This window comes from Anoplophora glabripennis, unplaced genomic scaffold, assembly GCF_000390285.2.
Source record: "Anoplophora glabripennis isolate ALB-LARVAE unplaced genomic scaffold, Agla_2.0 scaffold11, whole genome shotgun sequence".
Lineage (NCBI taxonomy): Eukaryota > Metazoa > Arthropoda > Insecta > Coleoptera > Cerambycidae > Anoplophora > Anoplophora glabripennis.
In genome coordinates, this window is record NW_019416496.1 from 616,315 (window position 1) to 641,698 (window position 25,384).

General features: G+C 35.1%; 1 protein-coding gene across 1 annotated transcript in view; it reads left to right on the forward strand.

Moving 5' to 3' along the window:
• The window catches only part of LOC108908312 (thrombospondin type-1 domain-containing protein 4), a 159,691-nt gene that overhangs the window by 131,960 nt on the left and 2,347 nt on the right, over window positions 1-25,384 (forward strand). Inside the window, exons 6-9 of the mRNA XM_018712338.1 lie at window positions 18,939-19,140; window positions 24,273-24,439; window positions 24,496-24,772; window positions 24,828-25,207. Coding sequence (XP_018567854.1) covers window positions 18,939-19,140; window positions 24,273-24,439; window positions 24,496-24,772; window positions 24,828-25,207 — 1,026 coding nt within the window. The remainder of the gene's footprint in view (window positions 1-18,938; window positions 19,141-24,272; window positions 24,440-24,495; window positions 24,773-24,827; window positions 25,208-25,384) is intronic.

Genomic DNA, 25,384 nt, shown 5'->3' on the forward strand with positions numbered 1-25,384 from the left:
ATTGGATCTTCTCCGTGTACACACGGAGACTTAGCGGGTGGTTGTCAGTAGCCAAGAAAAGCTCTGACAAGCACTTGAAAACCAATCTTAACAATCAATTAGTGGGAAACTTGTTTGCAAAGATGGAAATGCGAAGTTGTCTAAGTGCTTTTGTTGTTTAGAAGCTACGGGCAAAAATTCGTTCAGTCACTTAGAAATTCCAGTTGTTTGCTCGTTTGTTATACATTTTAAGTAAATAAGCTGGAAATATTATACATTTTTAGTGCACATTGGAAAAATAACGTCAAATATATATAGTAATGTACATTTTGTTAAAAAAGTATTCGGAATTTGCCAACAAATCAGAAGATATTCAATTGATCATGAAAACTTATATTGTCTCCTTCCAAATAGGCTCCATTTGAAGCAATACACTTTTTCCAGCGAACTAGTCGCCAAAGCACTATTTAAATGCATATTCCGGTATGGACTTGAACTCAAATAATAAAGCGTAACTACGTAAGACAGTTGACAGTTGTTTAGTATTGATTAGTAATATACAATTGAAACGGTCCTTAAATATTGTAAATTTTGTGTGAAAACGGATCATGTTCTCCTATGAGACTCATAAAAATGGTTTCGTTAATAGTCACAATTGCCATTATCGTGACACAGTAAATCCTCACCAATTCCGGACAACTCATAACCAACGATGGTCTTTTAACTTGTGGGGAGTAATTTTGGAAACCCATGTCATTGGACCATTCTTTTTTGACCAGCATTTAGCTGGAGCAGTTTATTTAAACTTTTTAACACCACCAACTACCGCGGAAAATATATGGCAGCGCATTTACAGTAGCATTTCAATAAATTACGCCAGACATGCTTATACTGACCAATGTTTTTTAAAAACCGAATTCGTTTATGTATTAATTAAAATGGAGGACACTTCGAGCAATTGTAGTCCAAGCATTTTGTCACGGCCTAATGTTTTTGCAGAAATTATTACCTGGACAAAAAAAATATGACCATATAGAAAATTAAATTTTAAATTGAGTTTCTTGTTCTTTAAATTCGATCCAAAATGGCGAACATGGTTAAAAAAATCGCAAAGTTGCAAAAAACGGTTTGTCTATAATAACTAAAAAAATATAGCACCGATTGAAAAATGTTAAATGAGAAAGTTGTAGGTTTTAAATAGACCTATCGATTGCTTTGTTACTTTTCGAGATATATCGGTGTTATACGTGGTCCAGAAGCCGAAATATCAAAGATTTTGCAAGTGTAAGCCATTTAGACTGCACATCATCAGTTTTCAGAGCGAGCGTGCTCCGCTTCCCCCTACTTCTCCGGCCGGTCCAGCTGACGCAGTCAGCGCTTGCACGCTTCAGTTTATTACTCAATTACTAATACATACTAAAAATCAAGTAAACATATCCTACTATTTTTTTTTGAAAATATAAGTATTCAATATCAAGCGCATCGCTGTAAAATGTTAATTGCATATTCAAAATTTGTTTTAAATAAAAAATTATCTCGGATCTAGAAAGTCGTAGAAAAACATTTTTTTTTAAATTCGTGAAAAAATGTCAGCAGTTTCTTTCTTTAAAAGTAATTTTCATAAAATAAAAATTGAAATAGTTATTTGAAAAAAACATACCCAAAAAAAGTGCAACTTTTTCACTCATTTTTTGATCTTTAAAATCGTCAACATTTTTTAACAACATGATAATATAACTCTTTACGAAGAAAATAAACCAAATATCGTTACTGTAGGGCTATTCGCTGAGAAGATCCAGACAATTTTTAACGATTTTTTCGATATATCTCGAAAAGTAACAAAGCAATCGGTACAAAAAATCCGTCGATAGATTTTTTTAAAACCTACAACTTTCTCATTTAAAATTTTTCAATCGGTGCTATATTTTTTTAGTTAGGTATTTTAGAACAACCGTTTTTTGCAACTTTGCGATTTTTTTAACCATGTTCGCCATTTTGGATCGAGTTTTAAGAACAAGAAACTAAATTTAAAGTATAGCTTAGGCTATTTTTAAGTTTCTCAGTTTCTTAATATGCGAAAATCTACTAGGGATCCCTTAGACATCAAGCAGTCGATTACAATTCAGAAACTTCATACCCATACGGTTTGTGGGTTTGGAGTTGATGGGCTTGGGGTTTGTAAGCTTGTAGGTTCGGGTTTTGTGGGATTGGGGTTTGTGAGTTTAGGGATTGTGGATTGTGGGTTTGTGGATTTGGAGTTTGTGAGTTCGAGTTCGTATGTGTTGAAGGTTTCTGAGTATGAAGTTTCTAAACTGCAATCAACTGTTTGACGTCTAAGGTTTTCGCATATTAAGAAACTGATAAACTTAGAAATTTCAACATGTGATATCTCAACGAAAAAAATATATATTTGAGCAAACTCAACGGCATTCGAAAGAGGGAGCCTTGTACTTTTAAATTATATGTATTTTTTTTAAGAATAGATGGCATTGCTACATAACCTCAAATATGACGAAAAACAGTGTTTTTTTGCACTTTTAGGTTAGGATATCTCAAAAACCTGACGTGATAGAGCAATTCTGCGGACAGATTCGGATTCAGCGCACCAAAATCCTTCGGGAATGCATATTAGTGTGTCTGCTTCTTGACCCTTGTTAACCTGTGTAATTAATTAGTCTTCCATTCAACTGAGATTTTCGGTAAAACGATGCACTATACCGATTTTCGACAAAGTATAAATCAACTTTTTTCAACTTCAAGTATAAATTTTTATGTAGAATTGTCCATGGAATCTAAAAATTAATCCCAAATGATTATTAGGTCATTGGTCTAGATGTTGGGGTAAAAAATCCCACGTTACTACCCATTCCTACGCCACTGACTTACAAAAATTTGTAAATTTAGCAGTAAATTATGCACATGTGTAAATGTTAACACGACACCAAAGAATAAATTTTTTATAAGCATACCAAAGATTTCGTAAATACGGCCCTGTACAGTGAAAACGGTGAGACTAACCCTTGCTTTATAAGGCAATTCTGAAGTGAATTATTTATTGAGTTCTCTTTGTGGTTAAAGTTTGATTCACTCGAATTGAAATACCCTGTACAGGTAGCTATAACAATGTTTCCATGCAATATTTAAATAAACAATTTTCTGTCAAACTGTTTTTTATTAACGCGGTGACATGACTATATTATAGTAAAGTTTGAATTTAATAAAATAACATATCAGTCAAAATGCGAAAAAAATAGTACATTATACTATAAGGGAGAGAAATGCGTTATTTTGGCAGAGGTGCAATTTGAAGCCCGAGGGCTACAATGCACCGAGGACAAAATAGCATCTCTCCCGAATGGTATATACTATTTTTTCCACGGTCTCATTAACTTAAAAACACATATTTTGTCATTATGAAGTAAGTAGCACCAGAATTATTGTATTCGGATTTGAGCATTTATTTAGTAGTCGTTGAGTTATTGTCATAACTACAAAATAAACAAACAAAAAGAATTGTCAAATTAAGGTGCTAGTTTGGTTTAGTTTAAAGTTTGTTTAGTGCACAATGAATAATTGTGAGTCGGAAGAGATTGTGGAGGCTGCAAATATTGCAATAAGCAATTTGCTGCCTACGAAGTCAAGATCTTTATACGATATAGCCTACAATCGGTTCAAAAAGTGGTGCGCCGAGAAAAATGTTCAAGTATACAGCGAGAATGTTTTGTTGGCATACTTCAGTGAAAATGCAAAGAATTACAAGTCTTCCACATTATGGGCGCAATATTCTATGGTTAAGTCATGCTTGATAATTTACGACAACATAGATATAAGCAAATTCCCCAAGCTGATCGCATTTTTGAAAAGAACCGGTGACGGATATCAAGCGAAAAAATCGAAAATATTGACAAAGGGTGAAATCGACCGTTTTCTATCAAGTGCAGATGACAAAGAATTCTTAATGATTAAGGTAAGATTACTTTTGTTGTTAGGTATTTCAATTATTAAGTATTTTGATTTTTTATAGGTTGGATTAATTCTGGGGATTGCCGGAGCTTGTCGAACTGATGAACTAGTCAATTTAACTGTAGATGATATTGAGGATGTAGGCTCTTCCTTGATTGTAAAAATTCCAAACACTAAGACAAAGATTCCACGAACCTTTGTGGTTACCGATGTGGGAAATATGCTTGAATTGTTTCGAAAATACCTGTCCCTTCGTCCTCCCCACGTCAAGCATAAGCGCCTTTTTTTGTACTACAAAGCAGGAAAATGTAGTTCGCAGCCAGTTGGCAAGAATACCATGGGAAAAATTCCGAGTGTAGTAGCTTCGTATTTAAAATTACCTGATGCTGCATGTTATACTGGTCACTGCTTACGAAGATCTTCAGCGACATTACTGGCAGATGCTGGTGTGGATATCACGACAATAAAGCGTCATGCTGGTTGGAAATCAACGACAGTCGCTGAGGGTTATGTCGAGAACTCCATTGAAAATAAGACCAAAATTGCTAATCAGGTTTTAGTAGGTACCACTACTAGCGCAATCACAAAAACTGTAAATGTAAGCGAAAGTAATATTCCTTCTAATATTAATTTTGAAAATTGTACAAATGTAACATTTAATTTAAATGTCAATAAATAATTTCAATGTTATCTTTTTTTTTTGCATGAAAAACGTTCTCCATAATGTAAACTCCCTTGGGAGCATTATACTCCCTTGGGAATAATCATCGACTACTTCTGTTTTAATTTTGATGTCATAGAAACTGATTTCTACTCCCGACCATGGAAAAAGAAATTTAAATCTACTTTACGCGGAATTTTCAAATAACAAATTCCGGATACTTATTTGATAGAATGTATGTTTCCTGGGAAGTTTCACCCCGGATATCATAAACCAAACATCGAGAAAAAGTTCCTCAAATATATACACATAAATAAGTATTGATGTTCTCAGTCTCGGCATATGCCTCACTTTAAGTTCTTTTCGCAAGTACATAAATTAGCATTCGATTGCCGCCGCTGCGTGGAAAGATATCAAAAACTACTGAGCATATTTCACGTATTTTATTGTTACTAGTGGTTATAATCACTCGCTAATTTATTTAATTTTAAATCAACGTGACTGATCGCTTTCCAGTTCACTTATGAACGTTATTTGTTAACGTAATCATAGTAATTAAAAATCGAGGTATATGTAGAGACACCAGGTATATTGTAAACATCGATTTCGATCGTAGGTATCTGACAGGCACGCGATTCCAAAGCGTGCCACCAAAGGTGTAGCCGACAGTAAATCAAGTAAATGTAACACGATATATCTGGGGCAGTCAGGATTTATATAGGCCATGTAGGTCTGGAATTAAACGTGAAATATTAGATGTAAAAGTAGAAGGAGGTCTCATTTATATTCATTCGTTCTTTTAAAAATGAAATACAACCACCAAGAAAGCAACGATGGGAATAAATCATAAATAATTGAGAGCTACTTTCAAATCCAAGGCATATTTGTCTGCAGTGTGTATTGTTGATGATTTTTTAAGACTGTTATTTTATTCGTAGCGCTTTGTATTCATTTTATATCCGTATAATAAAATAAAAATTGATAACAGTCGTTAAACCAACAAACAAATGTTTCAAGTATCTGTGAACTGAAATAAACGAATTTAGTACTTCGGGAAAATTTCTCGAATATTAAATGTTTTTAAAAATCTTAACAGTTTACGATTTTCGAGGCAAAAATAATAATTAAACAATGCAAATCCCGTTTATGAGCAGTTAAGTGCTTTTTTATGATGTGCGACTACAAGAAGAATAAATATTAGTTAGTCGAAAACTTAGTTGCCTATAACACAAGGCCTTGGTTCTTTCTTACCAATAAAAACGCACGGACAATTTTACTCGATAAAATCCACTTTTGGAAATGTACAAAAAGTTAATATAGAAAATTCTAACGTCAAACGATAAAGTTTCTGAAATAAATGCGTAAGTGCTGATGATCTAAAATTTTACGTTTTAAATTGAAAAAAAAAATTCACATGAAGGTTTAAACAAACTTGAAGCCCTCCCTAACGCGGCAGCCAGATGTACTTTTGATATCGAAGCTGCCGCGCGCAGCAGCGCGAAAACGCTGACGGCGGTTTTACCGGCTTAAGTTTTGTGTTCGAAAATGCTGAAATTTATTCAAATCTCGTTTAAAAGTTACATAAAAATTAAACGAATAAACTAATTACTTAGACACAACGCACGTGCACAAGATGCACAGTGTCGGCATACATTTATGGTTAATTTTCTTAATTCATTTTCTCGAAAACAGAAACATTTGCACCATCAGTTGCCTAATAAAGGCTGTTCATTTTTATGCCCTCTATCGCCCTTTTCAAGGAACGCCCTGTATAATAAATAACTATGTCGACGCGTGATGGAGAACGTATACAAATTTCATTTCTTACAGCGATATATAAGCGTATATTACATATTTTTATTAATACTACACGTGGCACGTTGCCAACTCATCAGAAAAAGTTACCTACATATCTGTCAAAAGTGAAAAATTATTTACACATTCCAACTGACTTAACATCATAGTATTTTCTTAGTTTATGTTTAGTATAATACATTTTATTTTACATAAAGCAGAGGCGACACTGTTTGTAAATATGGCATATACACATCTAGCAACAGATTTCATAATATACAGGATGATCTGTTCGTAGAAGAAAGAGTATATTATGTTAGATTTCCTGAAAAATATATTCCGTAAGCTAAGAACACAGGAATAAATATTTATTCTAGTACTAACAGTCTAAAAATGTTTGACTTGGATTGATAAAACTTGATCTAATAATTAATAACCCAGCCCCACAAAAAAAAAGTTTTGTACAAGGTGTTTCAGACGCGATAGTATGGGCCTACTGTGAGGGTACAAAAAATTTTAAAATTTGGGACACGTGGTGTTGAATGGGATTAGGTAAGCCCCATTTTCTATCGAAAGTATTATCTTTGGGATCTGACAGAAACGACTAATGACGTCATCAATTATATTTTTCCAAGAAACATAGCCGTTCCTGTTAAAAGCTCCTTTTTTTCTAATAAACTTTTATTAGAGAAATTTTTCTGTATTAATTCCCGTTTAAAAGTTATAAGCAATATCGGCCTAAAGAGTCTCAAAAGAAATACATACCATGCTTACAAAATGTTTTCTCATTCAGAAAAAGTTGATGTGTTGCTTATATACGACGAGTCACAAAAAAATTCATGAAGAGCTGTAGAGTTATATCGAGAAAGGTATCCAGAGCGCCTCATTCCTGATCATAGAACCTTTACAAGATTGGAAGCGACCTTACGACGAAATGAAGATGAAGCTTTTCCCATTTTCATCTATCTTGCACCTTTTTAAAAAAGATTAATCTAAATTGATGATGATTGATGTTTTTAACAGGAAAAAATTTGGATATGTTTGTAAAAGTTTTATTTTTTAAAGATTTATCATTTAGTCTTGTTATTCAAACAGGTTTGTGGAGAAAAATTATCTCGTGATGTAACATAATCTAATATGTTGTGAAAAAACATGTTTTTCACACTTTTAGGTTAGGATATCTAGAAACACTGATAAGATGGAGAAATTCTAAGAACACATTCGGTTTTACTGCGAAAAAAAAATTGTTGGTCTGTTTTATTAGTTAAAATTTTACCTAACTGTATCCTTTATCTTGAGAGATACCAAAATGAATGTAACATTTCGCGTCTACAAAATGGCTTTCATTCATTAAAAATATTTTCATCGGTATATGAGGTATACATATTTACCCTTTTACTGATTCACCCTGTAGACGCGAAGAAATCCCATATTTCTCGCATAGCTGACGCGGGAATTTGGTCTTGACCCCCACCCATCGAGCATGGGCGTTGCATCATTTTCGGCCTATTTTCCGATGGCGCTTCAATAATAGAATCCGACGGCGACGGCAGACAGAAATTTATTTAAAAAATGTGGGTGTAACCTGCAACACATCACTGCTAATTATTTTGGTATTGTCAGTAGGTGGACCGAATGACTGCCGATATTAGGCATTTCTATTTTTAGACCCCGTGTATCGATTTGGTATATATGGCGGAAGCGTTACGTGAAAACATTACATTATCGAAAAAATATTAATGGGCCCATCTGGGTATGGTGACCTCAAACGCAAAACGTATTGTCCATTGAAATGAATTAATTTCTTTCACCAGCCTTTATAATGATCTGGATCAATGAAACCTACGTAATTACATGTTGTATTGTTAACTAGAACCACTTTGAGGTTAATACTGGTGGAGGATTTCCATTTAAGTGAGCCGCTCACTTTTAGATCGCTTGAATTGAATACTCCTTTTGGTTTTACAGTTTGTAAAATTATATTGAGGTTGAGAAACGGGGCCCATTTTTTAATAACAAATGTGACGTATTGTACAAGCTACGACTAAACCAACGTTATTTGACTATCACACACTTTCCTCCTTAATTGATTTATAAGAATATAATCGGATTGTTTGGAGATGTTTACACATCAAACGGTGCTTTACATGTTTCGTAATAAAATGACAATTAATACGAGATAAACGTGAAAAGCAGCCTGTCTAATGAATAAGTCTTTTGTGGCAGAAATGAAGTTGTTCATTATTCGTGATATCTCTCCTCGATAATTTAACTAATTATTAGAAAGCGCCAAAGCCCAAACATCGCGAGGCCTTCTCGGTGCTGCTAAGCAAACAGATGTCGAGTAATACAAGCACGTGAAAACATGGAATCGACATCGTCTATTGCTTCTTAAGTGCTGTTTGGTGTCGCTGTGTTTGTTCAGACCCGTATATGCTGAAAAAAATTATTATTGTAGATGTATAAAAATAAGTAGCAACGATACTTAAAAATAGTAAGAATTATTAGCAACGGTAAATCTGACAAACTACAAAATTTTCTTTAATATCGCTAGTACTTAAATTATATCCAGACATTTAAAATTGCTGTCACATCGACGTTAATTGTTTGAAGTTTTGTCGAAATTGTTGTGTGGTGTTTCAAAATAAAGATCAAAATTCCATATTTAAAAATACCAAAGACTCAAAACAACATATGGAAATAGTTTATTGAGTTCTGCAATGGAAAAATATATACAGAGATATCCAGAATGATTGTTGGCACCGCTACTTACAAATATTTTGTGTGCCGCTCTCTTATTATTTTCACTCTTCGTAGTTGGCAACATTGACAGTGATTACTTCGTTCAGTGGCGGGTTAAGTGCAGTGGCAATAGGGTCACATATTCATTTTAATCACAAAAATACAACAGAAAAAGCAGAATGTTGGCATTAGTTAATTTGAGGGGTTTGCTAATTTGTTAAAGGAGTGGATTAAATAAAAACGATTTAGATATTATTATTATTAACCTCAAAACTAACATAAGAATCGATTTTTAATAATTATTTATCTAACTTGTCTTTTTTTATGCGAACTTCAAAGTAAAAGCAACAATTTTTTTACGTTGCTAGTAAATTTTTAGATTTGACAAAAGCTATCGATTGTGTATCACACGAAATTCTTATACATAAGCTACATAATTATGGTTTTTCATGGTACAGTTCGGATTTATTGATATCATATTTCAGTAATAGAAGTATGTTGTATATAATAATGAGAAATCATCCACAACGAATATTGAACATGGAGTTCCACAAGGTTCCATATTGGGTCTGTTACTGTTTCTGATATATATTAATTATTTTCCTAATTGTTTACTTCATGATACTAAAAGTATATTCTTTGCTGATGATACCAATATAACTAGAAGCAACTTAAACTTTGAACAGTTAATGACATCAACTTATGACCAACATGCATCAATAGAAAACTGGTTTACTAGTAATCAACTCAGTTTGAATACTTCGAAGACCGAAACTATGATTTTTAGTCTCCGGAATATGGAAAACTGAGATAATCCAGCACATGTAAAATTCTTGGGAGTTCATGGGATCAACATGTTAATTATGTTTGCTCCAAGATATCAAAACATACTTATTTACTCCGGAGTTTCAAACGAAGAGTCTCGATATCAAGCTTGCTGATAGTTTATCATTGCTATATCCATTCCATCATAACATATGCTATTTTAGTAGGGGGTCATGCCCCCTCTATGAAAAAAGTTTTTACTCTTCAGAGAAAAGTTATTAGAATCATATCTGACCTTGGTTTTAGAGATGATTGTAGAGAGCAGTTGATCATACTAAATGTACCATATGCATATATACTTTAGTGTCTTATTTATGTCAAAAAACTTATACATAACTTTGAAATCAGAAGTGAGACTCACTTTTATAATACCCGAAATGGCACATACTTATACTTATGTAATAAATTTCTAAGACTTAGTAAAACGCGGATCAATATTAATTATTGGGCCATCAAATTTTTGAACACAATACCTCACCAAATTCAAATTCTTAATGACGATAATTTTAAATCAAGGATAAAAAAATACTTAATAAAAAATGCTTTTTATAGTTTTGATGATTTTATTGACAGTAATGTAACTCGTGTATGAATGTTATCCTATTTATTTTAGTTATATGTTGTTTATGTATATTTGTATAACAGTTAGTTACTTGCTATCATTATGTGTATTGTTATTTACCACTTTTTTTTCTTGGACGCGTGTAAACACTTTTATGTGTATGTAATAGTAGCCTTTATAAATAAATAAATAAATAAATACTAGGTGTGTATTTTCCGCAGACCACGTACAATAATTTTGTGAATTCATGTATCCACTAAGATTAAACCATGCATCATCGGAAAAAAAAGTTGTATCTAAAAGATTGTCATCGTTTAAGTTGTTACAATAGTTCACTCTTCATTATATAATGGTAATAATTTTTGCAGCATGGAAATTTATATGGATGTAAATGTAATTTTCTTACAGCTCTGTGTACTGAACCATATGACATTCCTACCTATAATTAAAAAAATACAGATATTTAACATTTTATAAATATTTCCCCGCCTGAGCTGAAAGTTTTCGTAATGGTTTAGTGGGGCTTGCTGCTAAACATCCTCTAACAGTTTATCTTCAGTTAAAACTGACTTTCTTCCAGTGACTTCCCTTTACAAACACTGCCACTATTTCTGAATGTTGTCACCAAACGTCGAACATGCTGAGCAAAAATGTTATAATCTGCGGCTTTATTATTTGGAAATACTTCCTGGAATTGCAAAAATCATGAATGGATTGGATAATTCCATCCATTTTCATCTCGTTGACTACTCCGAAAGGAGACCTCTACAATAAGTTTATCGTCTTCAAATGAAAGACCATTTTCTAACTTAAAACAGTTCGAGTACTTTTATCGAAGAAACCTTCAGTATTTACTTCCTTACCACAAAACTAACAGTTGACATGATTAGCATTGAAAAACAGTGAATAAAAACACAATAGACGAACACAAATAAATAAAACAGCAGGCACACACGGGAAACACAAACGTCTCTGAATTGACAGAATCGTGGCGGTCGGAAATCTATGAAAACGGAAAGTAATTTTGATCAAATGGAAATAAATTTTAATATCTTCGGGTTTTTCTTTACTTGTGACGCCAGCTTCAATCATTCAAGATCGCTCGGTAGAATAGACAAGTCTTTGAATGTCAAACAATTAGTAAAATGTATGGAAGATTATGTTTTCAGTATGAAGAGAAATTGAACGTTTGTCTTTGATACTGACACATGTACGTAAATTAGATCGTAGTAGCTCATGAACGGATAAAATAGTCGCTGTAAAACACGGTTTTGACTGAAACAAATTCTCCACTGCATCAAAATGCGACGTCTAGCTGACATAAGGATGGAAATTCCTTTTCTGCCTGAATTTATTATTGCTAAATATTATAAACGTCAATTTTCGGGGCGGCCACGCGTACACATGTCACTCGCGCGACGGCCGAAGCCCAGCAACGCCTATATCAAACAATTACCTTCCCCGTAACAACAATAACACCGTGTTCTTCGCACATTAAGCGTGCACGATGCAATAATGCCTTCATTATGAAAGGCCGGTCTCCGTAACCTGTACTTTGCTCCGACCCGGATCATCATCGTATCTGATCGCCATCAAACCGTTTAATCCGGTCGATCGCGAGCCGCCTTCAAATTACCCTGGCCTTTATTTCGGATAATTCTCTAGCGAAATTGTCTCGCGCGCTTCGGTGAGTCACGGGAAGACGGTTGTTGGGAAGTTCGGTGGGATTCTGAGGAGTTTTGCGGCGAAACGAGTTATATGAGAATGCGGAGATATAACACGTTTTGAGTAGGTCTTCTGCGCTATTATTTTATGGATTGATTCCTTGTATAGTTTTAATAATTATCAGAAATTTCGTACTTTCAGCAACTGCCGTCAGAATAAATTATACAAGGAGGCCGATTTCATGCTCAGTAAAATTTGTTCCTCTTTTTTCTTGCTACCCATTATTGCTTAAGATCTTTGAATAAATACAGGGTGTTCAAAAAAGAGTGTAAAATATTTAAGGAGGTAATAGTATGAACCAAAATAAGCAGAAAAGTCTCAATAAACATGGGTCCGCAAAGTAACGGTTGCGGAGATATGGAATGTTTTATGTTTTTTTATTTTGCAAAAACGTTATGTATTTTCTTATAATAGTTGGTTGATCTTTAGTGAAATAAACAGTACGTATTTGACAGTTGTTCTCAGTGCACAAGTTTTCTTTCGCTATGGCTGGTTACTCTAACGCAGAATTAACAGACATGCATTTTATGTATGGTCGTGCTAATGGGAACGCCACCGAAGCGCGACGTCTTTATGTTGACGCTTATCCAAATCGCCAGATTCCTTCACAACCCATGTTTGGAAGAATTCACCAAAGATTGCGTGATACATGTTCCTTGAGCAAACAGTGCCATTTATCCGGAAGACCAAGGTCGGTATCCATTCCTAGAGCAGAAGAAGAAATTCTAGCACTGGTAGAGCAGAATCCAGGTACGAGTGTGCGGAGAATATCAGCCGAGGTAGGAATTAGTGGTCCTCTTCTTTGGAGAATCCTTCACGAGCAACTGCTTTATCCATACCACGTGCAACGAGTACAGGCCTTAAATCCAATAAATGATCATCAAGCACGTTTGGTTTTTTGCCGCTGGTTTCTACGTCATGATGCTGAAGACCCTCGTTTTCTTGCAAACATTCTTTTTACTGATGAGGCCGGGTTCACAAGAAATGGAGTGTTTAATTTTCACAATACGCATATTTGGGCCGACGAAAATCCTCATGCTCTAATAGAATCTGGACATCAGGCACGTTTTTCATTAAACATTTGGATGGGTATTGTAGGTGACAGGTTTCTAGGTCCTGTTGTTTTACCAAACCGATCAACAGGCGCTGCTTACCTCAACTTTCTACAGAACACACTGTATGAGTTTTTGGAAGACATTCCTTTGAATCAGAGGCAACAAATGTGGTTCCAGCATGATGGTGCTCCAGCTCATTTTTCCATGGCCGTTAGAGAGCATTTACATCAAACTTTTCCACATAGATGGGTAGGAAGGGCCGGACCTGTTTTATGGCCTCCAAGGTCGCCTGATCTGAACCCTCTAGATTTCTTTGTTTGGGGATATTTGAAGACATTAGTGTATGGTACTCCTGTAAATAGCCTGGTACTCCTGGTAAAGAGCTGCATTAATCAAAAGTGTCAAGAAATCCAAACCAAGGAGGGTGTTTTCGAAAGAGTTCGAATATCGTTGAGACGAAGATGTCGTGCCTGCTTGGAAATGGACAGAGGGCACTTTGAACATCTTCTGTATCTTTGTTTTTTGTTTGTTAAAAGCTTCTTTTGTCGGTTTATTCCTAATAAAATAAAATGATTGAAAAACGAATAGTGGTCCATATCTCCGCAACCGTTACTTTGCGGACCCATATTTATTAAGACTTTTCTGCTTATTTTGGTTCATACTATTACCTCCTGAAATATTTTGCACTCTTTTTTTAACACCCTGTATATCACACAGCAAAAGTAATTAATAAATCAGATTTGACACTTTTTCTTCCTCATGACAGTTTTTTGCTGGATCTGGCAAACTTGTAGTCACTCGAACTCTGATCAAGAACAAGTTATTCTTTGTCTTAGATTGTTTTGCAATTTTATGTTTAAGTTTGTTACTTCTCACGGAAATAATAATTATTGCAAGTAGCCTGGTATACCCTATTTTAAAGTCAATATTTTCCTCAAAAATGGAAAATCTCTAAAGTAAAACCTACACCAAAAGTAAACAATCCAAAAAGTGTATGGATCTTCGTCCGATTAGTCTCATTCCTGCTTTATCTAAAATTTTTGAAAAAGTAATTTATAATAAAATATATAAATACTGTTGTTCAAATAACATTTTAAACTCTTTTCAATCTGACTTCAGAAAAGGCTTTAGTACAACAACAGTTTTATTTGAAACTGCTGATAATATATTTAGGTCACTTGATTCTGGAAATGCAACAGCATTTATTTCACTAAATTTTTCCAAAGCCTTCGGCACGCTAGACCATGCTTTGCTAATCTCGAGATTACAATTTTATTGGTTTGATGACACTTCGTTGCAATTTTTTAAATTATACTTAAGTTATCGCCAGCAAATGGTAGTCATTGATAATAATGAAACTTCCGCGTTATCTTTCATAAGTTCGGGGGTGCCCCAAGGATCGATTTTAGGACCTATTCTTTTCTTGATTTATACATTTGTACTTACTTTGGACAGCGTTAATTTCAAAAATTTCGATGACATTAATGTAGTTACAATTCCAGATTCTAAAAATGGTATGTCACGTACGTTTACAATTACTTCTCGTCCGGGTTCTGTTTCTTACCTAGAAATTCTCAAGAAATATAATATCAAGATTAGACTGAAAATTAAAACTGAGATTTCACGCTTTTTTATGCTCTATCAAGCAGGTAGATGTTACAACCAACCAGTGGACAATAATACCCTTTCTATGATTCCTAATAAGATTACACAGTTGTTGAAACTAGAACATCCTGAAACATATACAGGCCATTCATTCCGAGGAACATCGGCAACGTTTCTGGCTAATACAGGAGTTGATGTATTAGCAATCAAGAGACATGGTGGGTGGAAATCAGCCACAATTTCAGAAAGTTATGTTGCTGACAGTTTAAGTAACAAAAATGAAATAGCCAACAGTTTTCTTATCAAGACACTTCAACTCCAGATTCTAGTAGTACGTCGCATCATGCTGTTTTAAATCAGTCACATAATATTGAGCCTCCTGTGACTGAAATGGAGCGGCTAAATCATTTTGAGAAAAATGTAACAATTAGTAAACGTGAGGGGAATAATTATTCAGATTTTATAAATGTTACTAAATGTAATAACTGTACAATTACTATAAATATTCATTCATAATAATTAATAAAATGTAATGTTCATCAAATATTTCTATTTATTTGTTCATAAAATATGCATTTATGACTTGAAACCGCTTCTTCCCTAGAGAGGTAAGTTACCTCACCCCGTTGTCCTTAGCAACTTCCACTTCTACGGTAAAATCCACTTACCTCCTTAAAAACAATGTAATAATAGTCTATTTATTATAGTGGGAGCAGATAAAATGAATTTGTTTGTATTGCCTCTAGAATAGTGTAAAAACTGTTTTGAATAATTTTTGCATTCGATGAAAAGTTTTAATTTGTTGCTATATCTTAAAAGTGCTGGTGGTCCACTTCTCCTCAACTCACCCCACATAATTGTTATTAATATCCATAAGAAGACAATCTGATTTATTTCAATTTCTTTTTGTGACAAGGACCTGTCACCAATTTATTGGTAGTCAATATACATCTATTGATTCCTGTTAGAATCCAGACCACACGCATTTGGCAACCACACGCTATTCAAATACAAATTAATCTAACTTAAAAAAAATCCTACTGCTAATGGAGCGATTTGTTTCCTTTATCGGGCAAACGTCCACCTGATCTCCGCGAATGGAGCTTCGCACTAATGAGGTTCCAAAGGGAATTTATTTGACTCTGCGTTTGATTCGATAGAGATCTTGAGCTTATGTGCAAGTCTAATTGACTGAGAAGACGGACTTACTAAAACTATCAACGTTTCGAAGTTAAGAGATGTCTGTGGAGGTGTATCCCGATCGAATAGATGCCAGTTGATATCGTGAAGTTTTATGGTTGTCATCTTCTGTATGAAGGAGACACTGAATAAGCAAAAACATTATACGAAAGTACTAAAATAGATTCGATTAATTCGTAAAATATTACTGTTAAACATTGCTCGATAACCAGTAGCGGCTATTGACTTCCGTACAAGGGAGGGCGGAAAAATTTAGGTACAAAATATTGATACAGAAAATATATAATAATTTAAAACTATTAAGTGAAATAATTTGAAATTGGGCACATGTATTTATCCAAACATTGTCCAAAATCTGAGGGCTTTTCCTAAAATTTACGTGATCCAGTGGCGGAGATATAGAGTGTCGGTGGAATATTTTTCTAAATAAAATAGTACACCACTGCTTTACGGTAACAACCATGATATTTTCGGATTCGTCTTTCAATTTTCTACAAATTACTATTCTCTTATGTTTTTCAGAAAGAAACATGATTTTCGAGTAAAACTTAAAAAAACCAACTGAGAGCACACTTCGATATCACCATTTGTGCATCACCCTGTATAACTGGGTAGTTTTCCATAAGTGCTATTGAAATATAGAGAAAATGTGCTCAACTTTATTTTTTATAGTGAGTCAATTCTTCTGTTTATGTCCAAAATAAACTTTTCAATAACTTTTTCATTAAAGTGTGGTATTTCTCGCGCCGCTGATTTTTCAATAGATAACATTGCAAGTACTGTTAATCTGTCTTTACGATGTAATTTACACTTTTACAATAATAAAAACACTAAAAACAATGCGTAGGTAACAAAATTTTACACCAAGCGTAAACAAATTACCGGTAATAAAAAAAAAGGAATGAATAGTATTACTTGGTTACGGGTGCACTAAACAGAGCCCAAATTGCATAATAAACATGAGCTACTCCCAATCCGTGTTTTACTGCTGCGCGACTGTAACCATGACCACCGCTGTAAACACTTTACAGGTTTAAGGCGAGGTACGAGTAGTCTACGCATTGGTGTTTTTCAAATCGAGGTAAATTGACCGCACATTACAAATTTTCCATTTTCTTTTTCATGTGTTTTATAAGGTTAATCCATTTAATTATCTAGATAGCATTGTAAACTAAATTTTAACTTATAACGAGCGTTCAAATAAAAACGCGGTCGAAGTTGGTTCTGACACATTGGACGTAGGGAGTAGCTTATAGCGACCAACTTAACCTCATTTCTCAACGAGCTGTATAGCAGCTGTCAGTTTCAATAACGTTAATGACTATATAACTTTATTTTAAAGAATAATCGTGATAACAATAACAAACAATTAAAGGAGCTGCGGAAAGTGTCCCCCTCCTTGTTATAACAATAAATTAAAGCAGCTGCTGAAAGTGTCCCCCTCCTTGTTCCAAGCACTTTTCACACCTGTTCCTCAAAGAATTAAAGACATTTTCTAAGATGCTCGGGGTATTGTTAATTTCACGAATCTTGTCTATAAGTCGAGCCTGCAGATGGTTTAAATCAGGAATAGGCAGTTCAAAAATAGTGTTTTTAAGGTAAGGCCACAAAAAGAAATCACACGGCGTAATATCACATGACCTCGGTGGAAATTCATGTTCAGCATTGAGACTTATTAGTCGATTTTGGAAAACTTCCCTCAACATATTCATCGTCTCGCCTGCCGTATGTGCCCTTGCGCCATCTTGTTGAAAGTAAAAGTTTGTAATTTCGTTTTCTTCCAGCTGGTTAACAAAAGGAGCGATAATTTCTTCTCTATACCTTTGCGCAGTAAGAGTACCATTAAAAAAAATAGGTCCATAAATCCTCCTTCGATTGAGAGCACACCAAACTCCAATTTTTTGAGCGTGTAGAGGGCCCTCGACAAAAAAGTTATCTGGTTTTTCAGAAGACCACATTCTCATATTCTGTGAGTTTACGTAACCACTTAAATGAAACCAGGCTTCATCAGAAAAAAAGGTGATATTATGAAGTTCACCGTAGTTGTTTAAAAACCATTCACAAAATACAGCCCGTCGCGGAAAATCAACTTCATGAAGTTCTTGCTGACAAGTTAAACGATAGGAGAACAAACGCAAATCTTTTTTTAACACTGTGTGGCAGGTACCGACTGATACTCCCACCATTTGTGATAAAACACGTACAGAAGTTCTTGGCGCATTTTCCATTATTTGTTGGACATTTTCTTTTAATTCTTCAGTCCGCTTTTTAGGTCGGCCGCTTCCTTCTTTTCTTGTTACACTGCCCGTTTCACGAAAAACATTAACACAACGCTGAACTGCACTTTGAAAAATTTTGTACTCAACAACGCCGGGAAATTGATTTTGAAATTCTATGAAACATTCCTCAATAGAATACTTCCATATTCCATCAATCTTGCGTCCATTTCTAAAGTAGGACTCTATGATAAACACTTTTTGTTCTTGAGAAAACACCATTTTAAACGCTTTTTAAAACGAAAATATTCAAATTGATAGCGGCGATATAGCGCTTTGACAGATGACGTTTAAGTTCATTTGCTATACGCTACGCCCTACGTCCAAATTTTCAGAACCAACTTGACCACTGACCACTTGACCATATATTTGAACGCTCGTTATTTTTTACTGTGAAACCCTAGGGAGCCCAGAGATAATGACGTCACAGTGTCAAATGACAAAATTCATTTTTAATAGTGAAACTATTATTCAAAAACGTGTAGACACTGCTAGAATGTTCTTAACGCCTTTTAAAGCTTATGTTATGATTGATTTTCTTTTTTTTTCAGAGTGTGAACTCGCGTGGCGTCATAGGTAGTGTGGATGAGACTCTGGAGGAGTGCTCCGCTTGCCTAAAAGGGTCCTGCAACAGTATCAACGGCATCTACACCCGCCATGACTTGCCACCAGGATATTCGCTGGTCACGCAGATTCCTGCTGGCGCTTGCAGGATTCTCATTCAGCAGCTGAAACACAGCAGAAACTTTCTCGGTAAGTTCTAGTACAAATTTTACCAGGAAAACATAACCTAACTCCAATTTGATTAAGATATAAGGGCGTTTTTGTACTTTTCCAAATGCGGCAAATTTCTGTGGCCAACCTTTATGATTTATGAAAATATCTTTAGTTTTGCAATAATTGGAAACAAACATTTTCTAGAGAGGGAGAAAAAAGAAACTTTTAAGAATTTTTTCCAGTATTGTGTTCGTATTTTTATACTTATTTTTATATTTTTAAACGTATTAAGAGAAAATTGTGTACACGCTTTTAATAGGCGTGTTTAAAAAGTGACAGATGAATGTGTGTCAAAAGTACGACTCAAATGTAGTCTGTCACTATAGCAAATAATGGGGTATGTACGCTTATTACCATGATTTATAGAAAACCGTTGACTTAATACCGGCAAATTACACACAAGTCTAGGTCGGCTTATCCAAGCCATTACTATACAAAGCAACTAAAAAAATCTCTATTATAATTTACATAAATTTCCTAGTTACATGTTTGTTATGTTATTAAGCTCTATTCAATTTATTGATAGAGTTGCTTGAATTATACACTATACGACAGGGAAATTGTCACTCATGGGCATGGTTTCTTTAACCTTACCTGAAGTTTAACATGCCGTTACGTAAATTTAAGAGTAAACCTAGGTAATGATTAATAACAATAAGATTCGCTAATATTAGTCTCCGAAATATTTATAACAGATTAAAAACTTGTGAAAGTTGAAAAAGAGTGAAATAAGTGGCAAAATATTAATGATTTTTTTAATAAAGTTAATTTCTAGCGTAGTTTCAAAAGGCGTCCATAGACTACCACGCAACTATGTTCCTACCTAGCGCGAAAACTAGGTAGTGTACGGGGACCTTAAGGTTGCATCAAAACGAACCTTGACCAGTTTCCTGCGCCCATAAGCTTTACAATAATAATTTACGCGTTTGTGATAAAACGCCGACAGAGGAGTGTTAGAAGCAGAGAGTGAGCAGTCACAAGCGTATCTACAATTAGAGCTATTAAGGTTATGTTTATTTAGAGGCCGGTGCCAAATCTCGGATTCGCTAAGTGGCCGAGGGCAATAAATTTATTACAACTTATTGCAATCTGTTTGTGGCAATTTAGATAATGGGTCGAGTTGGTGCTATGAAGTTAATAGTATGGGATGGGTAGTGTGTTTCCATGGTCAGAGTTGGATTCTATTTAATAACAGTGACGCTTGCGTTTCTTTTAATATTTCTCTTTCGCGTAAAACATGATTAACAAAAAAGTGGTTAGGCTATTTACACTCAGTGCAATATTTGTTTAGGTAGAATTCCAAGAAAAAAACAGAAGAAACACGCATTCGTAACTGCAAAACACAGTATGTATTGCAAATTGCTCCTCTGAATGCCACGTCACTTATTTCTTTTTACCTCGGGTGTACAATGCGGTTAATTCCAAGAGAGTAACGCAGGGGTCTTCTTGGAATTCCATCTCAACAAGTACCGTACGGACTGTACTTGTTTTGTATTTATAATGTCGCTTTTAATATAAATATTTGGTTTGGTATTTATCTACCATGGTGCCAAAAGTGACAGTTTTTTAATACAGGCTGTCTCCTAAAGAAACGCCGCAAGCCATAACTCCGTCATTTATAGTCTATTGGAGCGTATTTTTTTTTTGAAAAGCGATAGTCAACTTTTTTTTTTCAAAAGGCAATATAGGTTTTTTATTTATTATTGTACAGATTTCTATTCTGAATTCAACGATGTACCTATATAAAGTTTACTTTTGTGAAACATGTATTATAGAAAAAAACCTCAAAATATTAGTCAATACCGCATTATTAGCGCCCGGTCGCTTAATTGGCAACAAACATATTTTATCTGATCCCACAATAGTAAATAGACATAGACATAGACATAGACAATACATTGTTTTTAAGAAGGTGAGTGGATTTTACCGTAGATGAGTGGTAGTTGCTATGGACAATGGGAGGTAAGTGAGGTAACTTACCTCCTTAGGGAAAAAGCAATTTCGAGTTATAAAATGAACAAATAAATAGAAATATTTGATGAACTTTATATTTCATTAATTATTATGAATGAAAATTTATAGTAATTGTACAGTTATTACATTTCCATTCCATATCCATTAAAACAGCATTGTAAAGAATCCTGTTGGCTATTTAATTTTTGTTACTTAAACTGTCAGCAACATAACTTTCTGCAATTGTGGCTGATTTCCACCCACCATGTCTCTTGATTGCTAATACATCAACTCCTGTATTAGCCAGTAACGTTGCCGATTTTCTTCGGAATGAATGGCCTGTATATGTTCCAGGATGTTCTAGTTTCAAAAACTGTGCAATCTTATTAGGAATCATAGAAGGGGTATTCTTGCCAACTGGTTGGTTGTAACATCTACCTGCTTGATAGCCCATAGAAAAGCGTGAAATTTCAGTTTTAATTTACAATCTAAACTTGATATATTTCTTGAGAATTTCTAGGTGGGAAACAGAATCCAGACGAGAAGTAATTGTAAATGTACGTGACATACCATTTTTAGAACCTGGAATTGTAACTACAACAATGTCATCGAAATAGCCAAATACACCAGTATTTTTGTTCTGGCACCATTCTATGAAATTTCTATATGCTCGTCTGTAGCGCACCTTCGACTTCTCGAGCAATACAAATTCGCAGGCGTCATTTGCTGCACTTTCTATTTGAAAATCACTCATTTAATACATAATAATTCAAAACCAGCAAAATTGCAACTTTTATGTAGCTTTGTAGCAGATAAAATTTTATACACCACGCAGTAATTAAATTTAATTTACCACTCTCGGAGTCTATTGCCAGCCCTCGCTCCGCTCGGGCGCAAAATCATCCTCGACTGTTAAATAATACTTATCTCCTTTATGGTGTAAATATCTATTTTTACCTAGGCAATTATAAAATTTTCCTTTTTTCAACCTGATTTCAACCTTACCTGCATCAAGTTACATGACAGTTACCTGTCACAGAAATAACTTAAAAATTTGTTTTAATAAGCGATTTACCGCGAAAAAGAATCGTGAAGCTGGACCTGGCTTCTGTATTGTAGTATAACAACCCTAGGTTCGACAAAAAACAATATATCGTAGTTGTGGCCAAAAACATGTGATCGTCATAAGGACTACCTACGTTGTGTGTATCCATTTTTAATTGACCGGAAGGCACTGGCTACTAACTTTGTAGAGGGGATGTATGGTTTNTGGGAAACAGAATCCAGACGAGAAGTAATTGTAAACGTACGTTACATACCATTTTTAGAACCTGGAATTGTAACTACAACAATGTCATCGAAATTTTTGAAATTGACGTTGCCCAAAGTAAGTTTGCATAACTCATCAGAACGGCATGCTCCTGCAATGCCTAAGACCGTCACTACCTTCATTAGCAAATATGTGTTATGGGGTGCCTAAAGGAGGAGAGGAGAGAATCGTTAATCTTGTAAAATATTTGACTATTTAGGTGTATAGCCAAATACACCAGTATTTTTGTTCTGGCACCATTCTATGAAATTTCTATATTCTCGTCTGTAGCGCACCTTCGACTTCTCGAGCAATAAAAATTCGCAGGCGTCATTTGCTGCACTTTCTATTTGAAAATCACTCATTTAGAAATACATAATAATTCAAAACCAGCAAAATTGCAACTTTTATGTAGCTTTGTAGCAGATAAAATGTTATACACCACGCAGCAATTAAATTTAATTTACCACTCTCGGACTCTATTGCCAGCCCTCGCTCCGCTCGGGCGCAAAATCATCCTCGACTGTTAAATAATACTTACCTCCTTTATGGTGTAAATAACTATTTTTACCTAGGGAATTATAAAATTTTCCTTTTTTCAACCTGATTTCAACCTTACCTGCATCGAGTTACATGACAGTTACCTGCTCTAATTTCTCGGGAGTAACGATTTCCAATCAACTAAAATAAACTCTCCCAAACGGAAACCAATTTACGGAAAGAACATAAACCTAGTCTGTCCAGGATACCTGCCAGTGCACCTCGTCGGAATCGGGACAGAAATAACTTAAAAATTTGTTTTAATAAGCGATTTACCGCGAAAAAGAATCGTGAAGCTGGACCTGGTTTCTGTATATTATCTTTTATATGAGGAAACGCGTATTTTTGCATTGTGAAATACAGAGGTTTCTGTTCTAAGAGTAAAATATTTTTCAGAGTTTTAATATCTTTTTCTACTAGTCTTCCTGGATATCTTTTCAGAATCATATACATTTTAATGAGTTATTACAGCAAGCGTCGGTACTGAATCTACTGCTGAATACAACCGTCATACACAGTTGCTAACAATCGATATTATTATGTAAATTAGAGATGCTGATTACGTATTGTTGAAACACAGGCGAATAATATTCTTTATCCTCAAAGGTAACGAGGTAAATAAATTGCTTCGGTGTCAGATAAGTGAGAATCCTCATACAGAGTGTCAGTTTCTGTTAAATGTTATTTGTAGCTACTATACAAGGAGTTTAATGAAAGTTAATATTTTTGTCTGTGACAAGAAAAAAGTTTGACATTTTATCTCTCTTGACAGGCAACAAAACGTTTCTTTCTATGAAATTACTTTTTTCCCGGGATAAAAATGAATACCTACTTTTTTCCCGGATATGTACACATAAGAACATGCGGAGATGTTTAATTTTAGAATATTTTATTATACAAAATTCATCAATAGACCCTTCAGCGACCGTTGATGACTTCCAACCACCATGTTTCTTTAGTGTCATCAAATCTCCAGATTCAACTAAAAGTGTAGCAGACGATTTTTGAAATGCATGACTTAGCATTTTCAAGTAGAAGAAAATCGGCTACTGTTTCAGGTATCTTATAAAATTAAGTTTTACAAACATCACCTGTGGCATACTGATGAATATTAATAAGTTCAAAACCGGTCTATGTCTGGTGACTCTATTGACGGAAAGTCTTACTAGATATTGTGTGTGTAATTCAACGCTATACAGGGCTTTAGTCCGCAGAGTAATTGCTTCCTATGAAATCATTAGTTAAATAGTAAATCACTGTTTACTTTAGTTTTGTACTGAAATTGTAATATCAAAACTTTTTTAAGCTCTGAGGAATTCCAATGGTTCATACATCGTGAACGGAGATTGGAAGGTCAGCAACAGCAGGGTATTCCAAGGAGCAGGAACCAAGTTTGTCTATGTACGGCAGGATGAAAATTCATTGGAAACCCTCACGTCACCAGGACCTCTGGCCAACAGTGTCGACATTATGGTAAGTCGTCTTCAACTAGCAAGATCCTCGTTGAAAGCTCCTTTTATTCTTTCCAGATAGTAAACTACCAGATGAATCCAGGGATTAAATACGGATATTCCCTGCCAGTAGACCACAATCCAGTTCTAGCTCCGCCGTTTCTGAAGAAACCACCAGCGATCGAACCTGCTGTGGTAGAAACCAGGAGGCTAGAATCGCCTCTATACAACATAAGCCAGAAAGACGAAGCTAGACCACCAGTCCACCCAGGACCAAGAAGGACGAGAGTTAGAAGGAAGTACTTCCACTGGAAAATCACCGGACTAACAGCTTGTTCCAAATCCTGTGGTGGAGGTGAGATTTTTGAACATTAAGGTAAACTCTTTATTTTTTTTAATCTAACCACCAGGTATCCAGACCTACGTGAAGACCTGCTACAGAGAAGCCCATCCCCACAATCAAATCCCCGTCAGCGACAGGCGATGCGCCCATTTGGACGCACCAGCCTCAGCCCCTGTGCGTTGTAACGTGGAACCTTGTCCTCCCAGCTGGGAAGGGTACTGGACTGAATGCAGCGTCTCCTGTGGGGAAGGCGTCCAGCAGTACATTCCCCAGTGCAAGCAGGAACTAGCCAGCGGTGCCATCATAATCGGTGACGCCCAATGCCCCAGACCAAAGCCTTCTAGTCAGACTAGGTCATGTCGAGAAGTTGCTTGCGAAATTAGCGACAACGAGTTGCCCCAGACCGTGGATGGTCCCAGAGAGTGGTCTGTTGGACCTTGGAGTGAAGTAAGCAAAATTTATTACTTTTTAAGCGGTTTATAGTGGTTCTCAACCGATAGATATCAGAGGTACCTCAAGGGTCCATCCTTGGATCACTACTATTTCTAGTTTTCATGAATGATGAGCCTGATCCTGAGCTGCAATATTCTGAGTGCAGATAATTTTAAATCGTATTTTTCGGTG